The sequence below is a fragment of the Salmo salar genome, chromosome 17 (assembly GCF_965601325.2).
Source record: "Salmo salar chromosome 17, fSalSal1, whole genome shotgun sequence".
Lineage (NCBI taxonomy): Eukaryota > Metazoa > Chordata > Actinopteri > Salmoniformes > Salmonidae > Salmo > Salmo salar.
In genome coordinates, this window is record NC_138307.1 from 30,644,969 (window position 1) to 30,665,953 (window position 20,985).

At 38.7% G+C, this 20,985-nt stretch overlaps 1 protein-coding gene and 1 pseudogene across 2 annotated transcripts in view; both read right to left on the minus strand.

Moving 5' to 3' along the window:
* LOC106592527 (uncharacterized) overlaps positions 1-20,985 on the minus strand; it is a 35,963-nt gene that overhangs the window by 3,480 nt on the left and 11,498 nt on the right. Inside the window, exon 3 of one of the 2 annotated variants that reach the window (XM_082964392.1) lies at positions 13,475-19,803. The exons of the other annotated variant lie outside the window; for it this stretch is intronic. Coding sequence (XP_082820518.1) covers positions 17,981-19,803 — 1,823 coding nt within the window. The 3' untranslated portion in view covers positions 13,475-17,980. Of the gene's footprint in view, positions 1-13,474; positions 19,804-20,985 lie in introns of those variants that run through there. 2 annotated transcript variants of the gene reach the window in all.
* On the minus strand, positions 6,892-7,964 carry LOC123728050 (uncharacterized; annotated as a pseudogene).

Genomic DNA, 20,985 nt, shown 5'->3' on the forward strand with positions numbered 1-20,985 from the left:
ACTGTTATCTAATTCTTCTGTGTCCCTTTTATCTTCTCTTCCTTGCTTATGCTCTCCTCCTGCTACTTCCAACCCATCAAGGTCTCAGCAGTGTAGGGGAGTGCTAAATGTCTCACTATCTTATTCCATAGCTACTTAAATTTATCTCCATACCCTCAATGATCCTGGATCACCTACAGATGTCATATATTCCTGTCCCGTTGGCTTAGAATATATCCTGATACTTGACATAAGTCTACCATTATTAAACTTATTCAACAACAAAATATAATAATACTATTATATTAATTCCACAGCCTTGTTGTGTTAAATCTCTTCCACTGAATAGAACCACAGCTGACTACCTAGGGGAAAATAAACTTGGCTAGATAATGTACAAGAATACTACTACTTGTCAAAATATATTCAAATAACATAATCAGATCAAAAATGACTAATCTGAACTACTCCACAAAGGAAAATTAATGTACCCTTATTGTTCTAGGAAAATAGACTTAAGGAAGCCTACCCTTAGTCTAAGGCTTTGCTCTTTTAGTCTTCTCATTGGTTCAAATTATCAATTGTGTCTAAGAACTGTAACTCCATCATAATTATCAGTTATACAAATTCCCTTAAAGTCAGTATCACAAATGACCTTAAATTCACTATCCAAATGGCTTTTCAATGTGTCTGATCAGACCACACAGGGAAGCCACTAGAGGGGTCAAAAGTCATACCACCCTTTCAAAAATGTGTTTCTTACTTTATTAGACAAATGAAAGCTAAGGACTTTATCTACATTTTGTATCCCAGGTTCCCAGAACATTCCCTATCAAAATAATTTGACGTGTTTAATTAAAACTCAGAAAACAAAACTTCCAAAATGCCATGTGTGTATACCCCTTTAGATATCCTGTCCCTAGGAATTTTTCCCAAAGAGAGCTAAGCGCTCCTTTTTCTGGCTGTGGGCACCTGACCTACTTCTCGCTGTATTTGTTTCAACCCCCTCTCTGGCCTCTCTTGCCTCTGTTACTTCCCTCAGATCTGCTAGCCCCCACCCTACAAGGTTCTGTTTGATGGCACGACTTATCTCGGGACGCATTCCACTGAGGAAAGCAATTTTTAATTGCTGATATTATGGGGCATCAAATCCATCCACTACCGGGGGTTCTATTAACCCACTATTTGCGTTGAACACGTCCTTTAATCTCTCTAGGTATTGTCTTATAGTCTCACTGTCTGCTTGTTTACACTCGTGGACCTTAGAGAAATCTGCATGTCGGTAATGGTGGTCCCTCAGATTATTACACAGCTGTGTGATTTTCTCGACATACTGTCCATCTGTCGCCCAGGGCACTACTATCAAATCACCATGTCCAGGTACCCAATTTATTATTTTAACCATTTATTTCAATCTTTCAACATTTTGAAAGCAAATGAAAAAGGTAATTCAAATAACCAAATACAACCTAGCTAATTTCCAAAGCATATGAAATAGTTTTATTACAGAGGTACCAAAACTATACTTCAAGGGCTCAGAGCGAGTGACCTCACCAATTGAAACGCTATTAGCGCGCACCACCGCGGTTACACTCACCCCCCTTACAGATAGCGCGTCCTCGAGTTAGCTTGCGACTCTACGTCCTACAGGAACGCACACGCCGGCCAGGCACACGCACAACTATGATTAATTTGCACTGTTCCCGCGAAATAAAATAAACTCAACCTGCATAAAAATAAACCCCATTTCGCTCGGTACTATTCTATCGCAATCACCTATCCGCTCATTATAATTCATTAGATTTCGGTAACTGTCTCTTCAATTTAAACTAAACAAGCCATCAAAACGTTCGGTTTAACGTGTTATTGAACTGTTGGACACCCCTCGCAAATAACCCTATTTATCAATGTCTGTAGTCGTAAAATTAGGCACGTACTATCGATACAATTTCCAGAACATAGCCCTAATGTAAATGACTAAGCCTTTCTCCTGCGACCGTTGACACTGCCTCTCTCTCTTTCTACACTTGCCTTCTTCTGCGGGCTTCAGACAGCCACACCCTGGCTATGTCTAACCCTCGACATGCTGTTTCCCTGTCTTATCCCCACATACCTTATGCATCTTCCTTACCATTAGTCCCAACTTTTCCACATCCAAATCTCCATCAAATTCCTATTTCCTTCTCCACATTGGACCAGTACGTTGTAAAATACGGTATACCGCCCAGCCCTACTTACAAAAAAGTATAATCTTTATCCCACTGGAAGGGTGGATTCAAAGAAGTGAAAGGCACTACAACTAAGAACTTTTGTGTATTCATTACGCCTTGCAACGGAAAAAATGTACAATTTAAAAAGCAAATGGAACGAAATTGGGAGGGACCTACCTGAATTTATCCAATAGAAACTCTCCTTGTCATTGCAAAACTTTTCAATTCGGAGTAAACGGATTCTGATGCAAAAGGTTTTCCAACAGACAATGTTTTACAACAGAACGGCGTAATGAATCCACCCCTGGGGAGGTTTAAAAAAAACAAAAAAAATCATTCATCTGAAAACCTAAGGTTCATCATGTTACATTATCTGCATTATAGGTATGTGGTCAGGTGTTACATTGACAATTACAGGCTCTATTATTCACTCATCTGTTTCAATACTTACTATTGGGGAATGGAACCTTGTGTTACCTTCCTCACACCACTACAGTATTCATTTCAACAGACCTTTTCCATGGTCCATTGTTACAGCTCAGTAAATGCCCAAGACTATATTGAGGGTCAAACTGTTGAAATGTCCAGTTCATTATGTAAATATTCTTGTAGAACTCTGATGTGGGGAAAGGGAAATGCATTTAACCAACATGTGTCTTCCACATTTAACCCAACCTCTCTGAATCGGAGAGGTGTGTGTGTGTGTGTGGGGGGGGGGGGGGGGGGGGGGGGGGGGGATACTGTCAGATCTAATATGAAGAACTGAATACAACCATAAGAACCATTCATACTGTCAGATCTAATATGAAGAACTGAATACAACCATAAGAACCATTCATACTGTCAGATCTAATATGAAGAACTGAATACAACCATAAGAACCATTCATACTGTCAGATCTAATATGAAGAACTGAATACAACCATAAGAAACATTCATACTGTCAGATCTAATATGAAGAACTGAATACAACCATAAGAACCATTCATACTGTCAGATCTAATATGAAGAACTGAATACAACCATAAGAACCATTCATACTGTCAGATCTAATATGAAGAACTGAATACAACCATAAGAACCATTCATACTGTCAGATCTAATATGAAGAACTGAATACAACCATAAGAACCATTCATACTGTCAGATCTAATATGAAGAACTGAATACAACCATAAGAACCATTCATACTGTCAGATCTAATATGAAGAACTGAATACTACCATAAGAACCATTCATGCTGTCAGATCTAATATGGAAGAACTGAATACTAAAGAGAAGAAGAGTTTGACCAATTCAAATTCATGTAACTTTACTTTTCATTGGCAGATCAATTAAGTTTGCTTCAATGTAGTTATCCAAACACATTCATGATCAGTAACTAAAATAACTCATCTAGTTTTAAAGACAAAAAATAAAAACATTTCATTTCATAACCTATGTATCATTAAATAGTTGTAAAATAATCCCCCCAAACTAGTGGTGAAAACTGATCATCACACCATCTCTATCTGATACATGTTGTGTCTACTAACTCATTCCCACAGAAAACTGATCATCACATCATCTCTATCTGATACATGTTGTGTCTACTAACTCATTCCCACAGGATTCTAATCCAGCATCTCTATCTGATACATGTTGTGTCTACCAGCTCATTCCCACAGAAAACTGATCATCACATCATCTCTATCTGATACATGTTGTGTCTACTAACTCATTCCCACAGGATACTAATCCACCATCTCTAGCTGATACATGTTGTGTCTACTAACTCATTCCCACAGAAAACTGATCATCACACCATCTCTATCTGATACATGTTGTGTCTACTAACTCATTCCCACAGAAAACTGATCATCACACCATCTCTATCTGATACATGTTGTGTCTACTAACTCATTCCCACAGAAAACAGATCATCACATCATCTCTATCTGATACATGTTGTGTCTACCAGCTCATTCCCACAGGATACTAATCCACCATCTCTAGCTGATACATGTTGTGTCTACTAACTCATTCCCACAGAGAACTGATCATCACACCATCTCTATCTGATACATGTTGTGTCTACTAACTCATTCCCACAGAAAACAGATCATCACATCATCTCTATCTGATACATGTTGTGTCTACCAGCTCATTCCCACAGGATACTGATCCACCATCTCTATCCGATACATGTTGTGTCTACTAACTCATTCCCACAGAGAACTGAGAGGGACAGTCTGGTCTCAGAGCAAAACGTATTATATGTTACAAAAATTAGTGCTACTCCATTTAGTATGATATGTTATGTTGGCCTACCAATGTAATAGCGGTCATACAATATAATATAAATTATAGGATATATGGTATGTTGCAAATGACAACTCATATGGTATGTTGCGCATTGCTAATCATACAATATGTTACTAATTTGTAATATAATACGAATTCCAATTTGTTGTTACTAAAGTTAGCCAGGTTAGGGGAAGAGTTAGCTAACATGCTAAATAGTTGCATGCTAAGCTAACATGCTAAGAAGTAATAAGTAGTTGCAAAGTTGCTAATTAGTTAAAATGCATACATTGGTGTGTTTTCATGCTATCCTGCCAGTTCTTCAATATGGTGACACCATTTACTAGAATGCAGCAGCCACTACTCTTAAACCATTGAATGCCGTCTACCATAGCACCCTTTGCTTTATTACAGGTGACAGTTTTAATATCCATCACTGCATTCTGTATCAGAAGGTCAGAAGGTCACTTCCTCACGGAAGTCCCATAGATCACTTCATTACTCCCTTCTTGTTTACAAAGCTTCCATCTCCACAAGCTTCCAACATACCTCACTTCCCTCTTGAAATATATAAAATGAGATACCAGACCCGTCCCCGCTTGTCTTCAAAGTTTGGTAAATCCACCTTTGTTTTAACGCATCACAGTTATAGAATACCTTACAAAACTAATTCCACCTGGATTCCCTGGTGCCGATAGGGCAGTTTAAAACGCTGTTGTTAAATGAGTTCACTGAAGTGTGCAATTGTTTCAAATGACTATTATAACTTATTGTAATAACCTGATGTTATGTATTTATTGCTGTCTTGTAGCTAAAAAATATATATCTTTGTTTTGGTTGTATTGATGGAATGTTTGTCCTCAGGGCACCATAGCAAATGAGACACTGGGACCTGAATAAAAAGAAGTAAAAACAGTAAAACTGTAGAGAAACTCTCCCCACAGACAGAGTCAGAAGAGGCTGAGAGGGAAGCAGTACCACCCATTCAACTGGCAGACTATATACCCATACTAACATACTGTATACTTAATGAGTATATACTACATACTAGAGTTCATTTTAGTATACTGTAAACGAACGGTATCGTTTCAGTTGAGCGTACTAGAGTTTCGCCTGTCTACCGGATGCTGTTGCTATGCAACCTCTTGCTAGTTGTTAGCATAACAAATGACTAGCTAAACATTTCAAGATTTCGGGTGTGTTTGTAAATTCAATCTGGAGTGCCAGAGTGCGCTCTGGGCGTTCATAAATTCAGAGCATTTCGCTCTCGGAGCGTTCAGAGCGCACAATGGACGCTCTGGTCGAGGAGTAGGGTTGATCCGATCGTTCAACGGCAGTCAAGCACCCAAGCTAACTGGCTAACGTTTGCTAGCTACTTCCAGACACATGAGAGAACACCTCACTGACCATTTTACTTGCCATAGCAGAACTGGTTAGGCTGTTTTCATGTTATCCAGAGCGTTGGTGACTGCTGGCAATAATTTATTAGGCTTTCTTTTGCCAACGTTTACTGACACCGGCTATATTCAACCGGTGTTGAGTGTTCTTAAATTCATCAGTCATTCTGCTCAAGAGTGTTCTGAAATCGGAGTAGATAGCCAGAATTAACAATGTCCATTGAAATGCCCAATGACTACAGTATAGAATGATGTCAATAAATGTTGGTTAGTTAGATACCAGATAGTTAATATACTGCCTGGAACATTATTAGTATCCAACTAACGTTAGCTAACATACCAGTACATACTGCTGTAATGCTATGCAGTTCGTAAGGACAGCGTAGCTAACAAATTGTCAGCCAACATAACTTGTAACGTAACTTACTTGAAAAGTCATTACTTGATTACATTGCTCAACATTTGCTCAAAATTTGTCATAATTAGTTAAAGCAATGAATTTGTATTCGCTCTCATTGGACATCGGCTGCATATTTTCCCCCATTTTCTTCAAATCTGAACACTTGTGAAGCGACGCCCCTTTTTTTTGAAGAATTGCATTATGGGCCCTAAAAGTACAGAACTAGTGTCCTCTGTGTGTATACTTCGTATTTTGGCGAATTGCATGCTAACTATATCCATACTATGACCAATAAGCATATTATATAGTCCATTCACATCACAAATAGTGCAGTTAGTATGAGTATTCAAACACAGCCTGTGTTTGTTTTTAAAATGAGAAGCCTCACAGAGGGTATTCAACACTACAGGCAAATCCAAGGTCAATATGTTTACAGTAGAATCTAACAAAGCACACCAAAACTAAAGGTGCACACTAATCAGTAAAGTAAAGAGGCTAACATTCTATAACTCTCCCTTTCCACTGGACAGTTCTCTCACAGTGAGAAATAATAAGATTACAATAGTGTTCTACGCTTCATTCAACATTACCACTTCCTTTGAGATGAAAATTGAGTGATGGAGTGACTTTATTCTTAGCTGGTCTGAGAGAACTGATGTGGCTTTTCTCCTTAATGTATACGTTGGTGTGTTTTTAAGTTGCTCTGGTGAGAAAAACTCTTTCCACAGTCAGAGCAGGAATAAGGCTTCTCTCCTGTATGTATACGTTCATGTGTTTGTAACCTACTCAATCGGGAGAAACTCTTCCCACAGTCAGAACAGAAGTAAGGCTTCTGTCCTGTGTGTGTTCTTTGATGAACTTTTAGCTCAGTTGATGTTTTAAAACATTTTCCACAGTCAGAGCAGTAGTAAGGCTTCTCTCCCGTGTGTAATCTCTGATGAACTTTTAGCTCAGTTGATCTTGTGAAACATTTTACACATTCAGAGCAGTAATGAGGCTTCTCTCCTGTATGTATACGTTCATGTGTTTTTAAGGTATCCAATCGTGAGAAACTCTCTCCACAGTCAGAGCAGTAGTAAGGCTTCTCTCCTGTATGTATACGCTCATGTGATTTTAAGCTATCTGATCGAGAGAAACTCTTCCCACAGTCAGAGCAGGAGTAATGCTTCTCTCCTGTATGTATTCATTGGTGTACTTTTAAGCTGCTCTTTTGCGAGAAACTCTCCCCACAGTCGGAGCAGTAGTAAGGCTTCTCTCCTGTATGTATATGTTCATGGGATTTTAAGGTATCCAATCGGGAGAAACTCTTCCCACATTCAGAGCAGGAGTAAGGCTTCTCTCCTGTGTGTGTTCTCTGATGAACTGTCAGAGATTGTGATGTTGTGAATCTCTTCCCACAGTCAGTACAATAATACGGATTATCTCCTGTGTGTATTTTTAGGTGTTTTTTGAGCTTTGATAGAATTGGGAAAATCTCCTCACAATGTGGGCAGTGGTGACACCTCTTAGCTCTGTGACCTTCCTGCTGTTGCTCTCTGGATGTAGAGAATGTCTCAACATGCTCTCCTATGTGAAACACATCAAAAGAACCAGTCAGTTGGTGAGATATACATGACTTCATATCAGTTGGCTGTACAATACAAAAGGGGAATAAAACTATTCTAAAAGTGGGTAAGAGTCAAAAGCTGAAAAGGGGCAAAAGGATCACAAGGGTTAGTAACTACACAGACTTATTTCATATAACTTTAAAACACTGGCAGTTTGTCTACTTCACTTCTTTAGTCTACCGTAACTTTTTTCCCACGCTTTGAACCCCGCGGCATAAACAATGAAGCGGCTAATATATGGATTTTTCCCACTTTCAATTTTTTTTCTTCCAAAAAAACATTCTGTCACGTGCTCAGTTTTTTGGCGGCATGAAGCTTTCATTAGACCAATGAAATTGCCGAACGGGTTAAAGTCAAACAACTTTTTTGTTTACTGTTTAGATTAAATCGAGCGCTCTCAAACTTCCCATCATTCTGATTATGGTAGTAATTTTGTCACCCTCATCATGGAAAAAACACGGAGAAATGCATAAGATGCAGCTTTCAAGTTGAAGGTGATTGATCTGGCTGTTGGAAAAGGAAATAGAGCTGCTGCACGGGAGCTTGGTCTTAATGAGTCGATGATAAGACGTTGGAAACAGCAGCGTGAGGAATTGACTCCGTGCAAAAAGACAACTAAAGCTTACTGCTAATTTTTTATTTTTGTTACAAGCCGTGTTTCGTTAAAGCCTATTTATTTTTGTTACAAGCCGTGCTTCGTTAAAGCCTATTTATTTTTGTTACAAGTGTAACCGATGTGAAATGGCTAGTTAGTTAGGAGAGGGACGGAACCTACACTGTAACACAAGCCGTGTTTCGTTAAAGCCTGTGTAAAGTTCATTTGTTTCAATGTATCGGTAGGCACCTGTGGCTTATAGACATGTGCGACTTATTTATGTTCAAAATATATCTATTTTTTTTAATTCAGTGGGTGCGGCTTATATTCAGGTGCGCTTTATAGTCCGGAAATTACGGTAAATGGAATTTGGTGGTGCTGTACTGTAACAGTGAGTTGAGCCAGTTGAAAGTATTGACACCAGGGATATATTGTTGGTGACTGTGTGCTCCTTCATTAGTTTAGTGTTTTTTATTCATTTATTTCTGGTACCCTCCTACCTGAGAGGCATGAGGCCTGTGTGGCGTTGCACTGTTAAAATCATGCCAGTGTGGAGATGAAACATCTGTGTGTTGCAAAGCCACATGCTCTGTCCTCTGTTCTACCTAGGTGTTTTAATGTTGGTAATACAGAGATAATACTAATACTGAGATAACCACTGTTCTACCTAGGTGTTTTAATGTTGGTAATACAGAGATAATACTAATACAGAGATAACCACTGATCTACCTAGGTGTTTTAATGTTGGTAATACAGAGATAACCACTGATCTACCTAGGTGTTTTAATGTTGGTAAAACAGAGATAATACTAATACAGAGATAACCACTGATCTACCTAGGTGTTTTAATGTTGGTAAAACAGAGATAATACTAATACAGAGATAACCACTGATCTACCTAGGTGTATTAATGTTGGTAAAACAGAGATAATACTAATACAGAGATAACCACTGATCTACCTAGGTGTTTTAATGTTGGTAATACAGAGATAATTCTAATACAGAGATAACCACTGTTCTACCTAGGTGTTTTAATGTGGGTAATACAGAGATAATACTAATACAGAGATAACCACTGCTCTACCTAGGTGTTTTAATGTTGGTAATACAGAGATAATACTAATACAGAGATAACCACTGCTCTACCTAGGTGTTTTAATGTGGGTAATACAGAGATAATACTAATACAGAGATAACCACTGCTCTACCTAGGTGTTTTACTGTTGGTAATACAGAGATAATACTAATACAGAGATAACCACTGCTCTGCCTAGGTGTTTTAATGTTGGTAAAACAGAGATAATACTAATACAGTGATAACCATTACTCAACGTAGGTGTTTTAATGTGGGTAATACAGAGATTATACTAATACAGAGATAACCACTGCTCTACCTAGGTGTTTTAATGTGGGTAATACAGAGATTATACTAATACAGAGATAACCACTACTCTACCTAGTTGTTTTAATGTGGATAATACTAATACAGAGATAACCACAACTCAACGTAGGTGTTTTAATGTGGATAATACTAATACAGAGATAATACTAATAGAGATAACCACTGCTCTACGTAGGTGTTTTAATGTGGATAATACTAATACAGAGATAATACTAATAGAGATAACCACTGCTCTACCAAGTTGTTTTAATGTGGATAATACTACTACAGAGATAACCATTGGACATGCATTTTCCATTATGCCATTGTGTTTATCACTTCAGTTCCTTAAATCTGTAGTTTGAAGCATATACAGGGCATTATACAAGACCCCTTGAATTTTTCCACATTTTGTTACGTTACAGCCTTATTTGAAAATGTATTAAATGCATTTTTCCCCTCGTCAATATACACACAATACCACATAATGATAAAGCGAAAACAGATTTTTAGAAATTTTAGTAAATACCTTATTTGGTAAGTATTCAGACCCTTTGCTCTGAGACTCGAAATTGAGCTCAAGTGCATCCTGTTTCCATTGATCATCCTTGAGCTGTTTCTACAACTTGACTGGAGTCCACATGTGGTAAATTCAAATGATTAGACATGATTGGAAAAGCACACACCTGTGTATATAAGGTCCCACAGTTGACAGTGCATGTCAGAGCAAAAACCAAGCAATGAGGTCGAAGAAATTGTCAGTCGAGCTTCGAGACAGGTTTGTGGCGAGGCACAGATCTGGAGAAGAGTACCAAAACATTTCTCAAATCTCTGTTGGCTGGGCTCCCCGCTTGTGCCGTCAAACTCCTACCCCACGTTCGCCGCAAACCTTTTAAGGGCTCCCGAGTGGCGCAGCGGTCTAAGAAACTGCATTTCAGTGCAAGAGATATCACCACAGTCCCTGGATCAAATCCAGGCTAAATCACATTCGACCGTGATTGGGAGTGCCATAGGGAAGCGCACAATTGGCCCAGCATCGTCCGGGTTTGGCTGGGGTAGGCCGTCATTGTAAATAAGAATTTGTTCTTAACTGACTTGCCTTGTTAAATAAAGAATACGTTTAAAAAAAAGTTTGTTGCATGCCAGCAAAGCCACTACACAATACTAAACAATACATTAATTGCAATATAACGGTGAGAAACGGTTCCCACAAACTGTTAGGGCCTATTACGTTCTTAGCTACAGTATACATATCTCCCTGGCATATTACATAATTTATGCAGCAGTATACAAGACATTTTTGGACTCACCTTGTTGTGCTGTGCTCACTTGAACAGGAAGGTGGCACGGCAGTCCTTCATGGGCATATTTTGTCATCAAAGTCTGGCATTCTCTGGATTAATGGTGCTTTCAAGATAACTGGGAACTCAAAGAAAAAAAAATTATGACGTCAGTGATCTTCTGGTCGTAGCTGTTGAAAGAGGCCTGAGGTCCCAATTTACAATTCCGAGTTGGATGAAAGTTCAAACTGTATTTTCCCAGTCGTTGCTTGTTTTTCCCGAGTTCCCAGTTGTCTTGAACTCACTCAAGTCAGATTTTGCAGTACCGAGTTAAATTGTTTTGAGCGCGGCACAAATCAAGCTATTGACAGCATGGCCCATGTTGAATGTTTACAATTTTAAACTAGGAAAAGAGCCACTTCATCTTAGACTTGGGACCACACAGCCACTCCACTGAATAGCAGGCTAATGATTGCTTTGCGATGCTTGCAGTTAGCCACTGATTCTTTCCAAACCACACATTGTTGAATTTGACATTTCCAACTTGTTGTGTAATGTTTATGTCCAATGGCCGATGAGCACTGGTACGTTTTATCTATAATTTCTCATAATTTCTCTTCATATGACAAAGATTAAAAAGGATTTGCCAGTAGATTGTCAACTTGATTCATGATGATGACTGCTAGCTCAGATTTTGAAAGTAGGATGTTGACATGATCAGTCCAATCAAAGCGACTGTAGATATAACATGATTTGACGTTATTTTATCTGTGGACAATGACCTTGAGCCTTCTTGGATGGGCACTTTGAATGTAACTCTATGGCAGCACCCAAGGGGCTTGAATTTTCAAGTTCTATCCTTAGACTTGGCAGTGAAATATTGTCCCCATGAATGACAGAACACTTAGCCTATCACGGCACAACGCTCTGTATTTTCTGCTGGCTTGCCCCACCTCCACAGAAAGCAATGAACTAGACTGAAACACCTGTATTTTGGAGCTGCCGTACTCAAGAAAACAGACTGTGTCTGTATGCAGCTTTATTAATAACTCAATTGTATATGTTTTTTTTTACATTGTTTGCAAACAGATCTTTTTTTTTTCTCACTTTTTTATTGCTAAAACTGTGGGGCTCAAAACAGGTGGCCCACCTGCCCTGAATGATGGGTCGCCACTGAACTTATCTAGAACACTGCAGTCCGTCTGGGTGTTTAACTTTCCCAAGTTCCCCCATGTCACCCTGCTCCTCCGTACATTCCACTGGCTTCCAGTCGAAGCTCACATTCACTACAAGACAATAGCGTTTACTTACGCTGCAGTAAGAGGAACTGCCCCATCTCTACATTCAGGCTATGCTCAAACCCTATATCCCAACCTGAGCAATCAGTTCTGCCACTCTGGTCTCATGGCCGTCCCACTGCTACAGGAGGTCAAGCTCCCTCTCAGCCCAGTCAAAGCACTTCTCTGTCCTGGTACCCCAATGGTGTCACCAGCTTCCCTCTGATGCTAGGACAGCAGAGTCCCTGCCCATCTGCCCGAAAAGGTCTGAAACCCTACGTCTTTAAAGAGTATCCCTCCCCCAAAATACAAATAATAATAATAATAATACAAATAATAATAATACAAATAATACAAACAATAATAATAATAATACAAACAATAATAATACAAATAATAATAATAATAATACAAGTAATAATAATAATAATACAAATAATAATAATAATACAAATAATAATAATAATAATGTGACACTTGTCCTACTAACACTGACTAATTGAGGAAGAGAAATGTATTTACTGTGATATGTGGTTGTCTCACCTGGCTATCTTAACATGAATGTACTTAATGTGCTGGTGACATCACAGGGTCAGAGAGAATTCCTGACTGTAGTCATACAAAAACACTACAGGCACTCAGCCCATAAGAACCATTCATACAATCAGATCTAATATGAAGAACTGAATACAACCATAAGAACCATTCATACTGTCAGATCTAATATGAAGAACTGAATACAACCATAAGAACCATTCATACTGTCAGATCTAATATGAAGAACTGAATACAACCATAAGAACCATTCATACTGTCAGATCTAATATGAAGAACTGAATACAACCATAAGAACCATTCATACTGTCAGATCTAATATGAAGAACTGAATACAACCATAAGAACCATTCATACTGTCAGATCTAATATGAAGAACTGAATACAACCATAAGAACCATTCATACTGTCAGATCTAATATGAAGAACTGAATACAACCATAAGAACCATTCATACTGTCAGATCTAATATGAAGAACTGAATACTAAAGAGAAGAAGAGGTTGACCAGTACATATTCATGTAACTTTATTTTTCATTGGCAGATCAATAAAGTTTGCTTCAATGCAGTTATCCAAACACATTCATGATCAGTAACTAAAATAACTCATCTAGTTTTAAAGACAATTAATAAATACATGTATTCATTTCATAAACTGTGTATCATTAAATAAAGTTGTAAAATAATCCCCCCAAACTAGTGGTGAAAAGTGATCATCACACCATCTCTATCTGATACATGTTAGGGGTGGGAGGTAGCCTAGTGGTTAGAGCATTGGGCCAGTAACCAAAAGGTTGCTAGATCGAATCCCCGAGCTGACAAGGTAAAAATGTGTCCTTCTGCCTCTGAACAAGGCAGTTAATCCACTGTTCCTATGCCATCATTGTAAATAAGAATTTGTTCTTAAAACCTGTTGGGGCTAGGGGGCAGTATTTTCATGGCCAGATGAAAAACGTACCCAATTTGAACAGGTTACTACTCTGACCCAGAAACTAGAATATGCATATTATTAGTAGATTTGGATAGAAAACACTCTGAAGTTTCTAAAACTGTTTGAATGGTGTCTGTAAGTATAACAGAACTCATATGGCAGGCAAAAACCTGAGAAAAATACAAGCAGGAAATGAAAATCTTGTGGCTGTACTTTTTTCAAGTCATTGCCAATGGAACACACAGTGACTAAGGATTCATTTTGCACTTCCTAAAACTTCCACTAGATGTCAACAGTCTTTAGAAAGTTGTTTGAGGCGTCTATGATGAACAGAGACCGAATGAGAAGGCTGGGAAGTTGGTAACCCAGGGAATGACATCACTTCATTGGCGCGCGTTCATGAGGGAGGAACCTCTGTTCCAAAATGTTTTTCAAGACACAGGAACCGTCCGGTTGAAATGTTACTGAAGTTTCACGTTAAAATGGCCCTAAAGATTGATGCTATACAACGTTTGACATGTTTGAACGAACGTAAAAAGATATTTGTTTTGACTTTTCATCGTGACACTTTCCTCGCGCGTCCTACATTTTGAGTACCTTACTGAACGCGCTAACAACATGGAGTTATTAGGACATAAATTATGAACTTTATCAAACAAAACAACATTTGTTGTGGACCTGGGATTCCTGGAAGTGCCTTCTGATGAAGATTATTAAAGGTAAGTGAATATTTCTAATGTTATTTATGCATTTAGATGACTCCAAAATGGCGGCTATCTGTATTGCCAAGTGTATTTTTCTAAGCGCAGTACTCAGATTATTGCAAAGTGTGCTTTCCCAGTAAAGTTATTTTGAAATCTGTCAATGTGGTTGCATTCAGGAGATGTTAATCTATAATTCTTTGAAAAACAGTTTAATATTTTATCAACATTTATAATGACTATTTTTGTAAATTCACCGGCAGTTTTGAGGGAGAAACATTTTCTGAACGTCATGCGCCGATGTAAAATGCTGTTTTTGGATATAAATATGAACTCGATAGAACAAAAAATACATGTATTGTCTAACATAATGTCCTAGGAGTGTCATCTGATGAAGATTGTCAAAGGTTAGTGCATAATTTTAGCTGGTTTTCTGCTTTTGGTGACGCCTGTCCTTGCATTGAAAATGGCTGTGTGTAATTTTTTGTCTATGTACTGTCCTAACATAATCTAACTTTATGCTTTCGCCGTAAAGCCTCTTTGAAATCAGACAATGTGGTTGGATTAACCTCTTACATCTAGACGTTCCGCTAGCGGAACACCTGCTCCAATATCCAATGATGGGCGTGGCGCGAAATACAAACTCCTCTAAAATCCGAAAACTTCCATTTTTCAAACATATGACTATTTTACAGCATTTTAAAGACAAGACTCTCGTTAATCTAACCACACTGTCCGATTTCAAAAAGGCTTTACAGCGAAAGCAAAACATTAGATTATGTCAGCAGAGTACCCAGACAGAAATAATCAGACACCCATTTTTCAAGCTAGCATATAATGTCACAAAAAACAAAACCACAGCTAAATGCAGCACTAACCTTTGATGATCTTCATCAGATGACAACCCTAGGACATTATGTTATACAATGCATGCATGTTTTGTTCAATCAAGCTCATATTTATATCAAAAACCAGCTTTTTTACATTAGCATGTGACGTTCAGAACTAGCATACCCCCCGCAAACATCCGGTGAATTTACTAAATTACTCACGATAAACGTTCACAAAAAACATAACAATTATTTTAAGAATTATAGATACAGAACTCCTCTATGCACTCGATATGTCCGATTTTAAAATAGCTTTTCGGTGAAAGCACATTTTGTAATATTCTCAGTAGATAGCCCAGCCATCACGGCTAGCCATTTAGACACCGACCAAGTTTAGCCCTGACCAAACTCCGATTTACTATTACAAAAGTTTGATTACCTTTGATGTCTTCGTCAGAATGCACTCCCAGGACTGCTACTTCAATAACAAATGTTGGTTTGGTCCAAAATAATCCATCGTTATATCCAAATAGCGGCGTTTTGTTCGTGCGTTCAAGACACTATCCGAAGTGTAAATAAGGGTCACGAGCATGGCGCAATTCGTGACAAAAGATTTCTAAATATTCCATTACCGTACTTCGAAGCATGTCAACCGCTGTTTAAAATCAATTTTTATGCCCTTTTTCTCGTAAAAAAGCGATAATATTCCGACCGGGAATCTGCGTTTAGGTAAACAGACGAAAGAAAACAAAGCATTCTGTCGACGCGGGCACGAGCCTGAGTCTCACAGTACTGTAACCAGCCACTACCCAAACGCGCTACTTTTTTTCAACCAGAGCATGCAAAGCCACGATTCAGCTTTTTGCCGCCTTCTGAGAGCCCATGGGAGCCATAGGAAGTGTCACGTAACAGCAGAGATCCTCTGTAATGGATAGAGATAATCAAGAAGGGCAAGAAATTGTCAGACAGGCCACTTCCTGCATGGAATCTTCTCAGGTTTTGGCCTGCCAAATGAGTTCTGTTATACTCACAGACACCATTCAAACAGTTTTAGAAATTTTGGAGTGTTTTCTATCCAAAGCTAATAATTATATGCATATTCTAGTTTCTGGGCAGGAGTAATAATCAGATTAAATCGGGTACGTTTTTTATCCGGCTGTGAAAATACTGCCCCCTAGACATAACAGGTTAAGGAGATGTTTATCTTTCAAATGGTGTAAAATAGTTGATTGTTTGAGAAATTGAAATTATTAGATTTTTGCTGTTTTCAATTTGGCGCCATGTACCTTGTCAAGCAATCCCGTTACCGGGATAAGAACGGGAAGGGGTGTCCCCAACAGGTTTAACTGACTTGCCTAGGTAAATAAAGGTTCAATAAAAAAATGTCTACTAGCTCATCCCCACAGAATACTGCAGAGGGACAACCTGGTCTCAGAGCAAAACGTATTATATGTTACAAAAACATCCGTGCCACTCCATTTAGTATGTTAGGTTACATTACAATGGCCTACCAATAAAAACTGAACTAAAATATAAACTAAACATGTAAAGTGTTGGTTTCATGAGCTGAAAGAAAAGATTCCAGAAATGTTCCATATGCACAAAAAGCTTATTTATCTCAAATGTTGTGGACAAATTTGTTTATATCCCTGTTAGTGAGCATTTCAGCCTTTGTCAAGGTAATCCCTCCACCTGACAGGTGTGGCATATCAAGATGCTGATGAACAGCATTATCATTACACAGGTGCACCTTGTGCTGGGGGACAATAAAAGGCCACACAACACAATGTCACAGATGTCTCAAGTTTAGGGAATGTGCAATTGTCTTAATGACTGCAGGAATGTCCACCATAGCTGTTGCCAGAGAGCTCAATATTTATATCTCTACCATAAGCCACCTTTAATGTCCTTTTACAGAATTTGGCAATACATCCAACCGGCCTCACAATTGCAAATCACATGTAACCACGACAGCCCAGGACCTCTTCACCTGCAGGATTGCAATTTCAAAGACTTACAAACTTAAAAACTTACAGACTTACAAACTGTAAGTCTTTGAAATTGTTGCGTTTAGATTGTTGTTCAGTATAATACGACTTGTAGGACGTATCGTATGTTATGAATTACAATTCGTATGTTATTTTACACATTGCTATTCATACAATATGTTACGAACTTGTAATATCTATGATATGTTACGAATTCCAATTTGTTGTTGCTAACGTTAGCTAGGTTAGGGGTGAAGGGTTTAAGGTAGAGTTAAATGGGTTTAGGGGAAAGGTTAGCTAACATGCTAAGTAGTTGCATGCTAAGCTAACATGCTAACATAGCTACAAAGTAGTAAGTAGTTCCAAAGTTGCTAATACGCTAAAATGCTAAAGTCCTCCTTGATGAGATTCAAACACGCAGCCTTTGGCTAGAAATTTGACTTACACGCCCACCCCTCCACAGAGCAGGAGTAAGGCTTCTCCCCTGTGTGTATACATTGTTGTGTTAAGTTGCTATGGTGAGAGAAACTCACCCAAAAGTCAGAGCAGACATAAGCAGGCTTCTCTCATTCGTGTGTTCTCTGGTGAACTTTTAGCTCAGTTGCTGTTTTGAAGCATTTTACACAGGCAGAGCAGGAGTATGGCTTCTCTCCTTCATGTATATGTTGATGTGTTTTTAAGGCATCTAGTCGAGAGAAACTCACCCCACAGTCAGAACAGGAGTAAGGCTTTTCTCCTGTATGTGTTCTCTTATGAACTTTTAGATGAGTTGATGTTTTAAAACATTTTACACAGTCAGAGCAGAAGAAAGGCTTCTCTCCTGTGTGTGTTCTCTGATGAACTTTTAGCTCATTTGATGTTTTAAAACATTTTACACAGTCAGAGCAGGAATAAGGCTTCTCTCCTGTATGTGTTCTCTGATGAACTTTTAGATGAGTTGATGTTGTGAAGCATTGTCCACAGTCAGAGCAGACGTAAGGCTTCTCTCCTGTGTGTGTTCTCTGATGAACTTTTAGCTCATTTGATGTTTTTAAACATCTTCCACAGTCAGAGCAGGAATAAGGCTTCTCTCCTGTGTGTGTTCTCTGGTGAACTTTTAGCTCAGCTGATGTTTTGAAACATTTTCCACAGTCAGAGCAAACATAAGGCTTCTCTCCTGTGTGTGTTCTCTGGTGAACTTTTAGTTCATTTAATGCTTTAAAACATTTTCCACAGTCAGAGCAGTAATAAGGCTTCTCTCCTGTGTGTGTTCTGTGATGAACTTTTAGCTCATTTGATGTTTTAAAACATTTTCTACAGTCAGAGCAGGAGTAAGGCTTCTCTCCTGTATGTATACGTTCATGTGATTTTAAGTTGGAAAGTTGAGAGAAACTATTTCCACAGTCAGAGCAGACATAAGGCTTCTCTCCTGTGTGTGTTCTGTGGTGAACTTTTAGCTCATTTGATGTTTTAAAACATTTTCTACAGACAGAGCAGGAGTATGGTTTCTCCCCTGTATGTATTCGTTCATGTGATTTTAAGTGGTAAAGTTTAGAGAAACTAGTTCCACAGTCAGGGCAGAAGAAAGGCTTCTCTCCTGTGTGTGTTCTCTGATGAACCTTTAGCTCATTTGATGTTTTAAAACATTTTCCACAGTCAGAGCAGGAGTATGGCTTCTCTCCTGTGTGTGTTCTCTGGTGAACTTTTAGCTCAGTTGATGTTTTAAAACATTTTCCACAGTCAGAGCAGGAGTATGGTTTCTCTCCTGTATGTATACGTTCATGTGATTTTAAGTTGGAAAGTTGAGAGAAACTAGTTCCACAGTCAGGGCAGAAGAAAGGCTTCTCTCCTGTGTGTGTTCTCTGATGAACTTTTAGATCAGTTGATGTTGTGAAACATTTTCCACAGTCAGAGCAGACGTAAGGCTTCTCTCCCGTGTGTGTTCTCTGATGAACTTTTAGCTCATTTGATGTTTTAAAACATTTTCCACAGTCAGAGCAGGAGTATGGCTTCTCCCCTGTATGTATACGTTCATGTCTTTTTAAGTGGGAAAGTTGAGAGAAACTAGTTCCACAGTCAGGGCAGAAGAAAGGCTTCTCTCCTGTGTGAGTCTTCTGATGAACTTTTAGCTGAGTTGATGTTTTAAAACGTTTTCCACAGTCAGAGCAGTAATAAGGCTTCTCTCCTGTGTGTGTGCTCTGATGAAGTTTTAGCACCGTTGATGTTTTGAAGCATTTTCCACAGTCAGAGCAGGAGTAAGGCTTCTCTCCTGTGTGTATTTTTAGGTGTATTTTTAGCTTTGATAGAAATGGGAAAATCTCTTCACAATGTGGGCAGTGATGAGAACTCTTAGCTCTCTGATCTTCCTGCTGTTGCTCTCTGGATGTAGAGAATGTCTCAACATGGTGTCCTGTGTGAACATCAGAAGAACCAGTCAGTTGGTGTGATATACATATCAATCAAATGTATTTTATGAAGCCCTTTTTACATCAGTAGTTGTCACAAAGTGCTTAACAGAAACCCAGCATAAAATCCCCAAAGAGCAAGCAATGCAGATGTAGAAGCACAGTGGCCACAAAAAACTCCCTAGAAAGCAGGATCCTAGGAAGAAACCTAGAGAGGAACTAGGCTCAGAGCAGTGACCAGTCCTCTTCTGGCCATACCGGGTGACAGGTAGCCTAGTGGTTAGAGCAACCGAAAGGTTGCAAGATCGAATCCCCGAGCTGACATGGTAAAAATCTGTCGTTCTTCCCCTGAATAAGGCAGTTAACCCACTGCTCCTAGGCCGTCATTGAAAATAAGAATTTGTTCTTAACTGACTTGCCGAGTTAACCTGCTTGGGCGCATGTCCAAACGCTAGCGGGACACCTACGTCAACATCCGGTGAAATTACAGAGCGCGAAATTCAAAATACAAAAATCGTAATATTAAACATTCATGAAAATACAAGTGTCTTACATCATTTAAAACCTTGTTAATCCAACTGCGTTGTCAGATTTCAAAATGTCTTTACGGAGAAAGCATAGCATGCGATTATCTGAGGACAGCGCCCCACGTCAATATACTTTTTCAACCAGCACAGGCGTCACAAAATCACAGACAGCAATTAAATAAATCACTTACCTTTGAAGATCTTCCTCTGATTGCAATCCCAAGCGTCCCAGCTACACAATGAATGGTCGTTTTGTTTGATAAAGTCCTTCATTATATCCCAAAAATATCAGTTTAGTTGGCGCGCTTGATTCCGTAATTCACTCGTTCAACATGCACACAAACTAATCCAACAAGTTACTGGTAAAGTTCGTCCAAACAAGTCAAACGATGTTTCTAATTAATCGTCAGGTATCCTAATATATAAATAAACAATAATATTTAAGACGGAGAATAGTATGTTCAATAGCGAAGATAAATAACGAAGAGTGCACTCTAGTCGATGCGCACAACATTACTACTTTTCTAATGTGGGACACCTTGGAAAAACTACAAATACTACAAACTACAAAAAACAAGCCTGAAACCCTTTCTAAAGACTGTTGACATCTAGTGGAAGCCATAAGAACTACAATCTGGGTCCAATCTATTTGTATATGCC